Source organism: Misgurnus anguillicaudatus, chromosome 5, assembly GCF_027580225.2.
Source record: "Misgurnus anguillicaudatus chromosome 5, ASM2758022v2, whole genome shotgun sequence".
Lineage (NCBI taxonomy): Eukaryota > Metazoa > Chordata > Actinopteri > Cypriniformes > Cobitidae > Misgurnus > Misgurnus anguillicaudatus.
The window spans coordinates 11,444,873-11,461,094 of NC_073341.2; the positions used below are offsets into that span (position 1 = coordinate 11,444,873).

Sequence of the window (16,222 nt, forward strand, 5' to 3'; positions counted from 1 at the left end):
CATGGAGACGCTCCGCTACTTTCCAGCAGCCAGAGATTTGATCCCAGGGCTCACACACTATGCCACTGCCCGAATCAGTGCCCTGACTTCAAGCTTTTTATTGATGCTGATGCATGAAATCCTGCAGCATATTGGGGCCATGACAAACCTACATGGGAGACAGTCACAGACTGGAGAGATCTTGAGACAGAGAAACTGCAGGCTTATGTGGGGCTGCTCATTCTGACCGGTGTTTACAGATAAAAAATTAATTAGCTCTCAGTCTCTGGAGTGAGAAATCAGGACAGGTCACTATTTGGGCTACGATGTCCCACAAAAGTTTTTACGACATCAGCTGAACACTGTGGTTCGATTAACGTTAACATATTGGCATTTAAAGGGTTAAAATTTCCACAAATTTAATTAATATTTGACATGTATGTTTCAGGAAGAAGTAGTGTTAAAAGATTTAATAGTTTAAAGTGGAAAAAAATATTGATGTATGATATTTTTAGAGCAGGTTTTGGGAAGGTGTTAGCCTGGTTAGCCAGACCTACATCAAGATGTAAGGTCTGGCAACTCTTCACACAAACGGCTCAATGCAAGGGGCGGGATATAAGGTTGTCCCTCAAAATGCCTCTGTACGCAATAGGATAGCGCTATGACCAATCAGAGCAACGAAGAAGGTGATGTATGAGTCCCATGCGTTTCCCCACCAGTGGAGCTAATTGGTATATCAAACTTTTACCGTAACCAGTCGGCAAAACTCCAAACACATCTTTCTTGCTTAAAAAGGGCTTCAGTAGGGTTATTTGCTCTTCACTCAAAGAAAAACATAAGTCTAAGTCCTCCAGAGTCGCGGCCAAAGCCGCTTCAAAAGAAAGCTGTTCGCCAGCAGCAGCAGCCATTCTTTGTTTTCAAGTAGGAACCGTCGCAGGCAGCTCTGTCGTCATCATGTTAAGCCCGCCCCACAGACGCTACACACGATGTGATTGGCCTGACCAAATTTTGGTTTTTGGAGCTGTTAAGTGTATTGTGAGTGCCTAGACTAAACCCTGGCAGCAAATATATTTTGCGGCCGCTAGGGTGCGTCTAGATTTCTAGGCTAGGAAGGTGTCATTTTGGTGTCATTTTGGTCTTAGGATCACAAGTGTGAGTTTTGTATAAAATCTGACCCTGTTCAAAAAATAACAATGCATCAAAATCAATGTTGCTACCAATCTTTGACCCATCCCAGGGTATAATAATAATTATAATCAAATGGTAGTTCAAATGTTTTTTTGTGGGAAAATTTTTAGTTTTTTGTTTTTTCTGTTAAAAAAACATGGACTAATGTAAACAAACAGGCATATAAAGGGTTAAAATTTCCACAAATTATATTAATATTTGACATGTATGTTTCAGGCAGAAGTAGTTCTAAAAGACTGCATCGTTTAAAATGAAAAAAAATTCACGTATGATATTTTTAGAGCCGTTTTTGGGAAGGTGTCATTTTGTGGCCTTAGGAACACTTAAGGAAGTTTTTTATAAAATCTGACCCTGTTCAAAAAATAACAATGCATGAAAATCAATGTTGCTACTAATCTTTGACCCATCTCAGGGTATAATAATAATAATAATCACATGGTGGTTCAAATGTGTTTTTTTGGAAAATATTTAGTTTTTTTGTTTTTTCTGTTAAAAAAAACATGGGCTAATGTAAACAAACAGGCATATAAAGGGTTAAAATTTTCACAAATTATATTAATATTTGATATGTATGTTTCAGCCAGAAGTAGTTCTAAAAGATTGCATCGTTTAAAATGAAAGAAAATATTGACGTATGATATTTTTAGAGCAGTTTTGCGAAGGTGTCATTTTGTGGCCTTAGGAACACTTAAGGAAGTTTTTTAAAGGAACTCTTGAGGGTTAAGTTCCCCCAAGACAATACAGTTGATGTTGTTCCTTCCAACTGGCTTGAAACAACAAATGAGGTATTTTTTATAGAAAATTTGGTGATATTTATTGATGTCTGATTACTTGATCAATTCATCTCTGATTGCAAATGTGAATATAGTGTTGTGTGAATAATCTTCACTAAATCAACATTGTAAGCTAATGCCTGTTGACATGAAAATCTTTTTTTTAACAGGGTATATATTGCTATTGGCCTCGAAAAAACTTTACAGCCAAAGTTAAGCGCAGAGACGTTCCAGATCCTGCCATGTGGTCAAAACACTTGGCATCTGTTCTGGTTTATGCAGGTATTTATGATTTGATTTTTTTACATTATCATGTTTAATACTGGAGATGCACCGATCGACCTTCCAGAGACCGAAATTGGCAGACACCGTTCTCACGACATTCCAATTTTGAGCTCTTGACTCATTATCCAACAGCTGCATTAAGTTCATTCGGTACCAGTAAATGTGATCTGTTTTACATAAAGACGTAACCCGAACTCCTGTACAGTCTGCCCATCCCTATATTGGTTCTTGGCCCACATCCGCAAAGGACACGTTGATATTTTTCCACCAGTTCACTTGCTCGTGTGCAGGACTCTGCTGGGGATTCGTTTCCAGAACAACAACATAACTCGCTGCTGAACTACTATAGTACAATGTATAGTGTTGGGAGAAACTAACTAGCTTGTCATGACTGTTTCCTGAAAATATAGTAACTGTGCTGCACATCTGTTGTTTGAACCATGTTGATTCAACAATATAGTTGATGATGTCCAGACAAGTAGGAGGTGGAGTAACCTACTAATTAATCTGTTCAGATCGATTTAATGTTGCTGAAATATATTTAGATTAACCGATATAGAATGCACTGCATGTCGCTTGCTTGTTTTTTTTTTCAAAACCTCATACTAACTAGGAACTATGCTTCTAACCAGCTGACCAACTGATATTTGGACATCTAACATAATGTCAGTAAGCTTGACTAAGTTTGAGAGCACTTTATTTTGAGATCTTTTCAAATGAAAGAAGACCATCATAAAAAATATTTTCATGACAGAGAAGTGTAGTTCTTAGAAAGAAAATTGGAATTGGCAAAAAAATCAGTATCGGCAGGCCACACCTACAGAAAAAAAAACGGAATCTGCCAAGATAATTGCAATCGGTGCATCTTTATTTAATAATCATTCTGGTCAAAACAAGCTGCCATGTTCTTTACAGAAAACTATGAGGAAGCCAGACTCAAGTCAAACCAGGCAACCGTTACTTCAAACCTGGAGAGTGATAAAGAACCTTCCCGAAGACCAGTACGGCGGCCAGCCAGATACAGAAGACCACTGGAGGATAGTGGTAAATACTGTTTAAAAAATTGGCAGAGGAGAATATATGAAGAGTTTGGTTCCAAAACGCGATAAACGCCATTTTTGAAAAAAATAAGTTACTGCCAAAATCAGCATTATATCAGGTCAGTAGTTAAAAGTAAATTCTTAATTTTACGCAAAATCCAATATCCGCCGTGTTATTCTGTCATCTTTTCTCCCTTTTTTCCCAAAATGCGATAAACGCCACTTCCCCATTTTTTACAGAACGCAATAAATCCCACAGCGCACCATTCACGCAATGTTAACAAACATGGCGGCGCGCTGAGTACATGGAGTCCTAGTTTTCCTCATCTACTTTGTGATCAACAAACAAAACAAAATAATACTTTAATTGCATTGATAAACCTGTGATGGTTTTCTGTGATGGGAAAGAAACGTAAGCCATCAACATCTAATAATTTCCCTGAAAGGCACTCGGGAGACGGGTGCTTGTTCTCCCGACAGCATCAAGCTTCTCATGGTAACACATTGACCCCAGAGGATCTTATGAAAAACTTTCCATAATTTTACTCAAAGTCAACGAAAATCGAGCAGGACCAAAAACATTTTACAGCTGATCTCTGTGAAAGACGTTAAGCGAAGACGTCAAGTAACCGCAATGACAGTGATCTTATTATGACAAAGTAAGTGTTTTGATTAATGACATTAATGTTTATATTTTTAATTAGTGTGTACAACTAGTCAACTAAATGAATATAACATGGCAAAGATGAATGCACATTTATATAGGCTATTGATTCAATAGATTTATAGCATTTTGAATAAAAACTTGTCATGGATTTATTGCATTTTGTGGAAAAAATTATCCGTTTTTATAATAAATCTTTGAAAATCAACTTATGGATTTGAATTTTTCATGTTTTTATAACCTAAAGATGCTATGTGAAAGTTTGTAACAGAAAATAGTTGTTTTCATCTTGCCACTTTCTTGGTATAGAAAACACGTTTTTACCAAAATTTGTCAAAATGGATTTATTGCGTTTTGGAACCAAACTCTTCATATATTTGTTATTCAAATGTTGCAGTTAAATTGCCACTTTTGGGAGTACGGTCCCACAAATAAGATTTAAGAATGTATGAATGTAGAATGTTCATAACTGGCAGATTCAAATGTGCTTTGGCTTGTGCAAGCAGGGTTTGTGTAGTGTGTAATACATGCAGTTGGTTAACATTTGTTGGTCTTAAAACTTCCATAGAAGACATGTTTGTTTAAATCAGATTACTTTGATCATGATTGCTATCAAGGTGTGAAGATACCTGTTACCCATTGTAAAACTTTACCTACCCTAGCTTTAAATGTAAATATTTTGTTACATTTATCAGGGTTCCTGTGGGGTCTTAATTTCAAAATCAAAATGCAACGCCTCTAATGCTGGTTGTAATGCTCTGCCAGCATGTTAGAATAATTTTTTTTTTTTTTGATAATTTCTTTCGCTCATCTCCGCGTATGCCTTTAACCGCAGTGATAGTTGAGAAGCCATTTGGATTATCATTATTATAAACTTAAATTTACTGCTGCCAGCTAATAGGTGACGACATGACAGTTTGCCAGTGCGCTCTCCCTCAAAATGCTTGTGTCACATGCAGACCCATCAAACACAAACCTGCACATTAACTACATAAAGCATTTCCCGTTTGCAGAAAATATCATATATGATTTATAATTATGAATTAAATGATATATAAGAATTCATTGGTGCAGTCTCTCACTCTGCCATGCATTAAAGCCCACTGCTTGCGTGTCCTGTGCATAAGACGCCAATGTCTCTTCTCAATTGAATTATTTCTATTTTTGCCATAAAATATGTCACTTCTATTGTTTTGTCTCAAGATGCACACCAGTATTGTATTTAGAAGGTGTGTTCCTAAGAAACTCCTAAAATGTCCTAAAATAAACAAGACATAGTCCTGGAATAATCTAAACCCTGTCCGGGAAACCACCCCTATATATTTTAACATTGTTATTAACAAAAACAATGTATTTATTTAGATTTAGGGATCGTAAGATTCCCAGATTTGCTCTGTGCATCGCATCGGTAGCTGGTTCATATGTATCTTTATGTATGTTGTAGGCTATGCAATACCATACATAATATGGATATGCGTATTGCATCGGACTGCACATCCCTATTAAGTTTCGTCTCATCATTATTGTCATTTTAAATGGTTTTGCCCACTTATGTCTATTTTATTACCAAAAATATCAGATTACTTGATAATCATCAATTACCAAAATAATTGTGAGTTCCGTTAAATAAATGGCTGTTTTCTATTCATGTATTTTATTATTAAGGATTTCTTAAAACGTCCTCTTGAAGTGTAAAAGTCTTGTCTCTTATTCTCGTGAACCCAATCCTGTGTCTCGTTTTGATCTTGTTTTTTGTCATGAAAGATAAAAGGTCTTAAAAAATTAATGGACACATGCACACTGGTCTATAAAATTGGACTTCATTGAGATTTTAAATTTCATTCATAATAGTTGTAAAAAGTTACATTTGACTTTGTAAAACCTGCAGAAACCCTGTTCATGTGTAGTTGACTTATACAGTTATGTTGTATAATTGGAATTATATTTCTAGATGAAGAGGACATGCCAGCACCAAAGATGTCACGCACTGTAAATACATCCAGATGTAAGTTATTGTTTTAACAAGCTTGATTATCCCTGCATAACAAACATTTCCTTAAGCGCTCTTTTTACATGCTAGGTCATGAGGAAGATCAACCATCATCAAAAAGACCCATTAACAAAGACAACATAATGAGCACACCAACGTGTGAGTGTGTGTGTGTGTGTATATATATATATATTATATGTTTAGTGTTTCATTAATTTTAATTTATATTTAATTTCGTTTTAGTCACCCCAAGGAGAGAATTTTTTGGTGAACGAATGGCAAAGAGTGAGTTTCTTTGTTTTGGTATATACACATTTTTAATTGTTGTTATGTTTTTGTCATTTTTAATTAGCTTCTAAATAGATAGTATAAAAACAACTTAACTAAAATGATTGCTGACATTAAACCATTATTTATTTTTTATAACAGAAAGCATTCCTGAAACGTTGCCAAGAAACACATTTTCCGAACCTTGTTCTTCAGGGCTTTTAATTCGTCAAGAACCTGAGTCTGACAGGGAACTTCTATTCGAAGGTAGGAAATTATATTAAAATTATTATATTCGTTTTTTTGTGTGTATTAATGTGTCACAATTTGGATAGTTATCTAAAAATAGTTGGTTTATTCCTTTACATTATAATCATTCTTAACCATTTAAAGGTCATGAATCTCCTTTTTTTATCTTAGTGTTGTTCTGAAGAGTCATATGTGCATCTTTTGCAGAAGGGTTAGAAAAATTATGATTTTAATTTTAAATACCCTTTTTAAAGATTTGTGTTGCTGATCATAGAAGATAATGGTAGCATCTGTTCATTTTAATTTTAGGAGAGAATGGTTAATTTTCATCTTGTGGGTTTAAAGCTAACATCAGAGCAATGACTAACATAGATGGTTGATGTACATTGACAGTTCATCAGTTTATCGTCTCCCATAATTATTCATGAGTCAGAGGGTTAAGGTCTTACTTGCTCCATAAGCGCTCCACTATCATGAGTAAAATTTATGCCAACGCATTCAAATGTTACATTTATAAAGCTAGTTTGATATAAATCAATGACTCAAATCAGAAAGAATGTGATGGTTATCAGAGGCGTCATGCCCATTCAAACTGAGGGGGCTCGTGCCCCCTTGGTTTTTTTGAGCCAAATGGAATTTTCATGCAACCTCAAAATCAAAGAAGCGCCCTCGGTTACTTGTCTTTTAATCGGTTTAATATGCACAATATTACGGTATCAATTCTGTGCTGCGTCACTTTTCAGAGATGTTTGCCGTTTTGATAGTGTTTTTATCATGTTACATTACATATTCTGGCGCTGCAGTCAGCGCAGTCGCAGATGTCATCAGCGTCTGAGCGCGCTCACTAGCTCTTTACTGTTGCTGCTTCATTTGGCTATCTGAGGAATTAAAACATGTAAGAAACACTCACAACAAACCCCAGTACGGTAATGTGCAGTTAACATCCTCTGTGTAGAAAATGTATGGTTTAAAATGTGACCGTCTCAACGTTATATTAGTAGAGATTTCTAGATTCATCTTCTTGGTACTACGCCAAAGTTCGCCAGAGTTCACGGGGGCGCAGAATCACACATGCTCACATATGAGGTAAAATTGAATGCACAAATCCGTTCCTCTAATAATTTTATCTAAACATATTTTATAAAATCATTATTGAACATTAAAATCAATCACGTGGCTATAGCTTATGTCATTTTCGTTGTTTATATACTTTTTATTTAAAATTACATGCATTGTAGTGCTGCCACTAACGACTAATTTTCTAACGACTAATCTTTCGACTAATTTTTCGAATAGTCGACTATTCTAAACGACTAATTAAAAAAAACTCAAGTGTTTGTTATTTCATTGTGTCCATTTTATTTTGAACCCACCGGTGTCATAAACAATATGAATAACTTAAATGTTACCAAATAAAAAATTACAATGTAAACAATATAAATAATAATAAAAACTTCCAGTGCAAAGTAGATGCTTAACAGAAATATGAAATGTTTCACTTCTACTCTTTGATCTTATATTGCATTTTAACACAACTGAATGCTATTTTACATATTATCTGTTCTGTTGTAGCCTATAAAATAGTGACTAAACATGACCCATCACCTCGTTTTTTATCCAACCAGCTGTTCCTTTAACTGCTGCTAAAATCCTGATTTAGATATGCAAAAATCACCATACATTTACATTGTAGCTTTACTGCTGTTGCTCTTCTCATAATTGTTGTTGTGTTTTGAGCCATTTCTTGATTTTAAATGCGAGTGATATAGCGCAGACAATTCGGTGCAAATTCAGAAATATAAGAGAATACACTGTTGTTGTTACATAGACTACAGAACACGTCATACAGCATCATAGGGAGGGAGAAAGCTCGCACACAGACTCACACTACTGCTAATCTTTCTTCAAGTCATGTTAACTCGATCAGTCGTCTTTGTGAGAGACATCTGTGAATGTTGACGTTTACGCAAAAAAAGAAAGTACATTAAAAACACTGCCACCTTTTCACTGTCACGTAAGAGAGAGGCGCGCGCGGTCGAGGCGCTGCAAGCAACATGAGTGATAGAGAGAGAGAGAGAGAGAGAGAGAGAGAGACGCTGAACACTCGCAACAATGAATTGAGCCGTTTAAAATAGTAAAATAAAAATGTAAATGGGAATCATGAAAAATCGATTTGTTGCGTCCAGTGTTGATTCCGTTGCGGAATCACGAGCAAACACTGATAGCCTTTAACATCCAAAGACAGAGTCATTGTACTTCTCAAAAGAGTTAATAAAACAGTACTGACTAGCTCGCCGTTTCATTAATAATCATATAACAGTTACTTACGTTGTCCTAGTCTCTGTGGGTGTATCGTCAATAACTCCCGAGTGTTTTCGGTTGAGATGCTCGTGCATTGTCGTTGTGCTCCCGTGATAAGCCAGCGACGTTTGGCACGGTGTAACAGACCACTCTTTTATCACAACTTGGTAGGGCTGGGCGATTAATCAAAAAATAACCGAAACCGAAATTCAGAACCTCTAACCGACATTATTTTATCATGTCGGTTATTTCGGTTTTTAATCCTGTTAATACTTTCCCTTTAAAAACAAACTGCTGCATGTGATGTTGCGTAACTCCGCCCCGTCCTGTCAGTGGCACAGCGAAACATGGAGGAGAACTCAAACACTGTTTAACTGAGCAGCAGGATCATCTAGTGCCCAAAAGAAGCACAGTACTTTTTTTAAGAAGTACTCGCGAATGTGCAGGCACCTGTGACAAAAATACGGAATGCGCGATCGGGTTTTTACCGCACACGCGCTCATTTTAATCTACCGATGGGTCTCTAAGCAGCCCGGGTAATGTCATCACATCTCACTCACTCAAAACCGTGAAAAGACGTGCCCGCGTGAGTTTAATTAGACACTTCAGAAATGACGGAGAGAGAGAACGGGAGAACTTCTAGTCTACATTAACACCAAAAGCATTACAGATGAGAATAAATGTCTTAGACATCAGTGCCCAGTTAAGAAAAAATGGATTGAATACAAGAAACGTGTAAAGGATACAGTCCAAGTATGTATTTTGCCCTACTCATCTCATTACAATATGCTATCTGGATACAACTTATTATGTATGTATCTGATGTCTATAATTAGTCATGGGGGTTGTATGATTCTTTGGTTCATAACTTCCCATTCTGAAAGTTTCATCAATTGTACATAATGACATGGAACATCTGCATAGAGTTAAGTCTATTTAATATTTTTCAGTAATGCAGTTATTTTGGGAAAAATGTGAATAATTGCATTGCAGGCTGATTTAAAGGTGACATAGAATGGTTGAACGGAGTATTTATCCTTGTTCTGTGATGTGACATGTAGACAAAATTTTTTTTGTTTGGGTCTGTAATGCCTTAGAAGCTTCCTAAAAACTTCTCTCAGAAAGCTCTTTTAGGGTGGGGGATTTCAAACAAGTGGTTTAGCACCTTTTTGGCTCCCCCTACTGGCTTAACTTGCAATCTCATTACTGATTGGCTGACTTTGCTGCCACTCTAAAAATGTAGCCAATTATTTTAAAGTGGATGGGCAGTTAGATGCATGTGATGTCATAAGCATCAGTTTTTCAGATTGGGCTGTTTTCTGGCTGATATTTCTAAAAGAGGATTTTCTATGAGACTGAGATGTTTAGCACTTTTTGTATGTTTGTGATTGTGGGTAGACTACCATTATTCAACAAAGACAAGGTAAAATGGTTTTTCCTTCTCTGTCCCCTTTAAGGTGTGCCCTAAACTTTCCAACCTTGTCAGTAGGGCTGGGACAACGCGTCGACGTAATCGACGACGTCGACGCAAAAAATACGTCGACGCAAAATATGCGCGTCGATTCGTCAGACCCAAAAAGGCGGCGCCGTAGAATACGTCAGACCCAAAAAGGCGGCACCGTAGAATAGTAGCAACGCGAGTGGCTTCAGTCCAAGCCGGTTTCACAAGTGTGAGCAGTACGTGCGGCGCGTGTTTTTTTTAGCGCCCATGTTAACAAGCATGCACCTCGCCGCATGAGCAGCGCGAGCTCGCGGCTCTGTAGCAAAAGTGCTGCAATCGTTTCTGCGTCGGTTCTGCTGCGCTGCTCATGCTCAATTAAAGTGAAAGTGCTTTGTTTATGGTTTAACTTCTTCCACCCTGAAGCTATTTTGGGGATTTTCGCCTGGATTTGGCCTACCCAATTTCAAAAGCTTCCCATACCCACATGCAGAGGTTTACATACAAATGTTTGGTATCATTTTACAGGAAACCCTTTGAAATTACATAAAACACTGTTGAAAGTGCTAAACATGGTTGTATGTGATGTCAGTCCTCTAATAAACAAAAAAATAAATAGGCGCTTTTTGATGTTTTTTTTCTAAAGTTTTTATTTAAAAGTGTATAACTCTGGCCCTGAGTGCCTCAGCTCTCTGTTTGATTCCAGCAATTGCCAGCTTACAGAGGAAAAAAGATTTTTTTCTCTATCTTAATCTATGCAAAAGTTATTTTACTCCAACTGATGGGAGGAATAATACCCTTTTTGTATACAATTTCTGCCTAAAAACATTTGAAGTGCTCCCATAACCACATACAGTGGAATAAATGCAAAATCTTTATATCATTTTAAAGAAAACCCTTTGAAGTTACATAAAAAGCTGCTGTTTGTGACAAATAGTGTTATTTATGTTGTTTTTCATATGATGAAACACCAAATTTTCTTTTTTATGTTGTAAATACTGTCTTTGATAGTGTATAACTCTGGTTCTGTGTGCTCTAGCAGACTGCAGACAGTTTTGGTTGTTAACAGTAAACACCCAAAAAAAGAATGATCTCTTTAGCATGTCGCATTCAAAAGTTATTTTCATTTTACTGAAGTGTCCGAAAATACATTTTTCATATAAATATTAATTTTTTGTTTTGGACATATAATAAATAACAAGGGATTATTCATGCACACAACCAAAGAAAATGCTGTGAATGGACTCATTTTTTAGAGTAGGACCTAAGAGAAAAGATGGTGTATTATTTGTGGCTATCTGTGCTATCTGAGCCAGTCCACACTAAATTTTCCCATATGTTTACAAAAGACGATTTTTTACCTTATTATTCATTCAACTATTGTTGGATATGTGTTAATAATAGAACAAAAATAATAGCCTTATTCCTGAGAATGAGAGCTTTTCATTTGATATAAGACTTGCCCATGTTTGTCATACTTGAAAAATATGAAATATGTGAATATTAAATCATATAAAAAATTATGGGGGGGTGATAGTGTAAATTAAGTGTAAATAACTTTCTTACAGTAAAAGATTTCTCAAAGTGATGCATATCTGGAGAAAGTAGAGAGTCTAAGCTTTCAAACAGTATCTCATAAGTGTTACTGGGGTCCATGATGGACCATTATCGATTAAATGAATATGTTATTTGTGTGTAAATACGAAATTTTGTACCCGGGACTGGGTCCTCAGGGTTTAAGAGGTTAAATGCTTGTGGATTGACGCAAAAAGTGTCATTTTAGCTTAAAATCATGAATGTGAAGTGTGTTTTAAACAGTCATGACTTTGAGCAATTTAACAGAAAGCAATGAAATATGTCACTGTTGCCAGAAGACTGCGCTTTCATTCACTCTCTGTACAGCAGTAAATGAGTCCTAGTCTATCTTAACAAACTTAAGAGAAAGAGATTTAATAATATATGTGCTTCTTAAGTCTATAATTGTGTTTATATCTGTCATTAAATGGACTAGAACAGCACGAAAACAATGTGGATTAAACAAATCAAGTTATAAAAGTTACACTGACCATCAAAAGGCACATTGAAGAGGTTTTGCTCATAAATGCATGTAAAATAAAGTAATTTGAACTTGAGAGTTTTATACTGTTACTAAACTGCACAGTATGAGCTGCAAACGCTTTATTGAATGCTACCTCTGACTAAGAATGCAGTATTTTGCACTTGTATAGTCTTTTTTTATTTTGAAATTTTAAGAGCAATGAACATATATTGAAATGTTTACATTCAGATATGTAAATCAACATGTATAAATTGCTATTAGTTAATTAATGGGGAGATAATCGAGAATCGAATCGAAGTCGAATCGGACTGATAAAATGAATCGTTAGATTAATCGATGCATCGAAAAAATAATCGCTAGATTAATCGTTTAAAAAATAATCGTTTTTCCCAGCCCTACTTGTCAGTGAACTATGAGGCAAAAAAATAATCGTTTATTAATCGTAACCGATGTCAAATGTTAGATTAACCGAGGTTTTGATTTTAGGTCAAATCGCCCAGCCCTACAACTTGGCTTAAAATACTTTCATACTTCGGAAGCTTTCCGACTCATAATTCCATAGACTCACCTGCCACCGCCAATTTTTCAAAATTAAAGCAGTGAAGGCAGGGGGAGATGGAAGAAAGATGATAGCGTTGCAGATTAACCAGCAGGGCGCGCACAGACTGGTGTGGAGGTGAATTACTTTGAGCCATTTGAGACATGAGACAGAATTACAGTGGGCCGTTTGAGACGGAAAAAAATAAATATGCGACTCCTCGACTAAAAAAATTGCCGTCGACAAATTTTCATCGACTATTCGCGGCAGCACTATGCATTTATTGTGCAAAATGAAAGCTCTATAATATTTTGTTTAATGTCTGTGTATGCACAAATTTCTGTGGTCTGTGCACACTGTGCCCCCTTAAAAAAATTGGTCCATGACGCCCCTGATGGTTTTGACGACGATAGGGAAGTTATAGTTGTTGTAGCTGGATACTGAAAGCATGTTTTCAGCATGAAACAGACTGATTAACATACACAATAACTTAATGTATTTGAATAAATGCAATCTTAATGCTACGTTATCTGTCTGTGATTCGAATAAGCAGAAATCTGTAAAAATTTTGTGATATGAAAATAACTGAAAATAACTTTCATCCTTCCAAAACAAAGTTGCACTGAAAAATTCAGCAATGACTTCTGTAAAAACTCGGGATCTAAAAAAAAACCTTTTTACACAACAGTGTTTAAATAAACATGCTGAAATATTGTCTCACAGTACACATCAGCAAAGCTTTTGTGATATTTCAAAGCATGCTGAGCTTTGAACATTGTCCTGTAACATTACATTTACATAAGCAAAGCTATTCAGTGTCCTTGTCTTGTTTGTTAGCTAGACATTGTTTTTCTCGTTTTCAGCTGATGTGTCCCAAGATGTTCCTTCATCAGCTGGGCAAACCAATTTGTGTAAGTCCAAACTTCTTAGTAGACTGGGATGTACACTAAAATTTAAGAGGGGTGGCACTGGGACTTCCAACTACATACAAACGTGTTTAGTGCATAATAATAATAATATATTTATTACAAATGAATACAGATAAATTTTTGTTTATGGATAAACATCTCTTTCAGCATCTTTACAGTACTCCTAGTTAAATGTTTATCTTTTGTAAACAGTCAAACTTACTGTATGCTTCTTTTTAGTCATTATTTTCCATTTTACATCCATTAAGTAAGCATTTATTATCATTATGTAAATTATAATAAGTGTATATAATATAATGTTATGTCTTTGTTTTGAAATGTTGAGTTGAGTGCTGCTGGACCTCCAGTATCCCAAATTAGACATGTGCCACTCCATTGTCTTTATCAAGCAATTTAAATATTGTGCTGCAGATGTTTGACCTGCTTATCTTTTGCATGTTAACATGCACATTTCAGGCAGTACTGAATTGAAGAAGCTGGAGCGAGCCATGTTTGTTAGGCTGGACAAACTGGAGCAAAAGATGTCAGCCATTGAAACTCTTTTAAGAAGTGTTGTCCAAACAAACGACACTTCTTGTGAGTTTCTGGTGAATCCTTGCCAGAGCTCTCAAGAATTGGATGATTTGTGTCTGAAGCTGCAAGACAATGACTTCCGAAAAAAAAACTGTATGTAAATTTCATCTTCTGTATTTTCCAAAATACAAGTTGGTGATTTTTCATCATCTAAAATGTGCTGTGATGTATATAATGCTGTTATCTTCAAGCAAGCAAAGCATGCTCAAAGCACACAAATTGTCATGTGTTGTGCCATAGTTCATTGCAATCGAACTTCATGTAGTCTTGGGTTCCGTACCAAAGTACAATTTACATTTGTTTTCATTTTATTATCATTGTATACCTGAGGCTTAATTATAATACTGTCTGACAACTATCCCCACTGTGTAAAATTGTTTTCAATCCCACCTATCAGTTAGTAGGAGTTTCTGACATGGTTCATAATTGTATTATCTTTTAGGTAACAAGACAATGATTAACACAATACATCATAATTTTTGGTTAACTATACGTTTGTGATGTTACATTATGCTCTTTTGCACCGATTGATAAGAAAACACAGACATTTGATGCAGTCGCAGTACTTCCCGTCTGTGGTTTCCGACTCATTACCAGGTCTTTTATCATCCATAAAACTATCTGCAAATTCAGCGTCAAACTCTGGGCCTTGTTTATAAAACATTTGTCACCAAAATGACAGGAACATACAAACACACTTGCACAACTGCGTTGTTGCCCTGGAAAAACTAACTGTATCCACTGTTCCCTTAATGCTGGGTTCTATGGGAAGCTGAAAAATCTCCATCACAAAATTTCCCTCACAAACAGAAACACACTTCTTTGGTGACTATAGGCTTGTTGCGGTAGTTGGTATAACCGGTGATACACGGTGCTTCAGCCTCTCACCGGTTAGATCGCTTACCCACCGCAACACCGACTTTCACCGTAGTTTTGATATTTTCTTGTAAATAAATCATTTAGTTTCATAAGAGAGAGCAAACACTAACAACTGAATGTGTCTGCTGCCTGAATTCAGTGGAGCTGAACGCACGTCACATCACAGAGCATATTCCTGTCAACGTGTGCGAGGCAAGCTGACTGAGCAGACAATGGCAGAAGACACGTGCTTACTTGTTTTGTTATAATATACATATATAATGTTTAATATAAGCGAGATCGTTTTGTTGTTGTTAGGGCTGCACGATATATCGAAAGTGTATCGCCATCGCGATAATTGTGTGTGCGATATGCATATCGCATGGAGCTGCGATAACTTGCATTTATTTTACGTGTCTATCATTTGAGTGTTGCATGCTTAGATCGTCCAAATTACACCGATCAGAAGGTGATTCCCACACACTTACTTTACTTGGGCGGCTCTCTCAAGTATATTAACAACTGTCCACGTATATTTAGCATCAAATTTTTTTTTTTTCTGGCCGTGATAATGACATTATGCGTGCGAGAGCAGGTCGTGTGTTTTCTGATGAGTTCGCTGTGCGTTCGGGTGCTTTCTGTTTCTCGATGGATTAGGTGCGACGCAAAGCTCAGTGTCACATTGTTTCCTTCCATGTTCCTGAACTTGATCATAGCTGTATCTGTTAGAGGTCTTCACGGAAGGACACGAGTCTATATTTTGAAAGGTCAGTCCCATTTTAATTACTTCAGGTACCGGGTCTGTTTAAACCCAAGTCGATCAGAGACGCCGTGAAGAATCAGTCAGCGCTAACGCACTATAGCGCATGTGCAGTGTCAAGCGTACCTCCGGTTTCTATGGCGATGAAAACTCTTGTTTATATAAAGTCACGGCCACGCGCTGCACTTTCTTTCTCCCATATTTATAGTATTATTATCAATGAATTGTCTTTTTATATGTTTGCTAAAAAGATGGTAGCAAATAACCAATGTTAATGCCAAGCCCATTGTACTGAACGAGCAGCTAAAATTGTCAAACAGTCATTATGTAA

General features: G+C 36.4%; 1 protein-coding gene across 1 annotated transcript; it reads left to right on the top strand.

The window, feature by feature from the left end:
* The first annotated feature begins 1,897 nt into the window (after window positions 1-1,897).
* Window positions 1,898-14,861, top strand: LOC129413765 (uncharacterized). Its single transcript, XM_073867543.1, has 9 exons — window positions 1,898-1,952; window positions 2,111-2,222; window positions 3,141-3,269; window positions 5,881-5,934; window positions 6,010-6,078; window positions 6,163-6,204; window positions 6,349-6,453; window positions 13,635-13,682; window positions 14,157-14,861. The coding sequence occupies exons 2-9, from the start codon at window positions 2,183-2,185 to the stop codon at window positions 14,372-14,374; spliced, it is 705 nt and encodes a 234-aa protein (XP_073723644.1). The 5' UTR covers window positions 1,898-1,952; window positions 2,111-2,182; the 3' UTR covers window positions 14,375-14,861.
* The last annotated feature ends 1,361 nt before the right edge of the window (window positions 14,862-16,222 follow it).

Excerpts from the sequence above, each read along its gene's own strand:
- LOC129413765 (XM_073867543.1), top strand. The coding sequence starts at position 2,183 with ATGTGGTCAAAACACTTGGCATCTGTTCTGGTTTATGCAG. Across the intron at positions 2,223-3,140 it reads ATCTGTTCTGGTTTATGCAG|AAAACTATGAGGAAGCCAGA; the intron begins GTATTTATGATT and ends TGTTCTTTACAG. Across the intron at positions 5,935-6,009 it reads CACTGTAAATACATCCAGAT|GTCATGAGGAAGATCAACCA; the intron begins GTAAGTTATTGT and ends TTTACATGCTAG.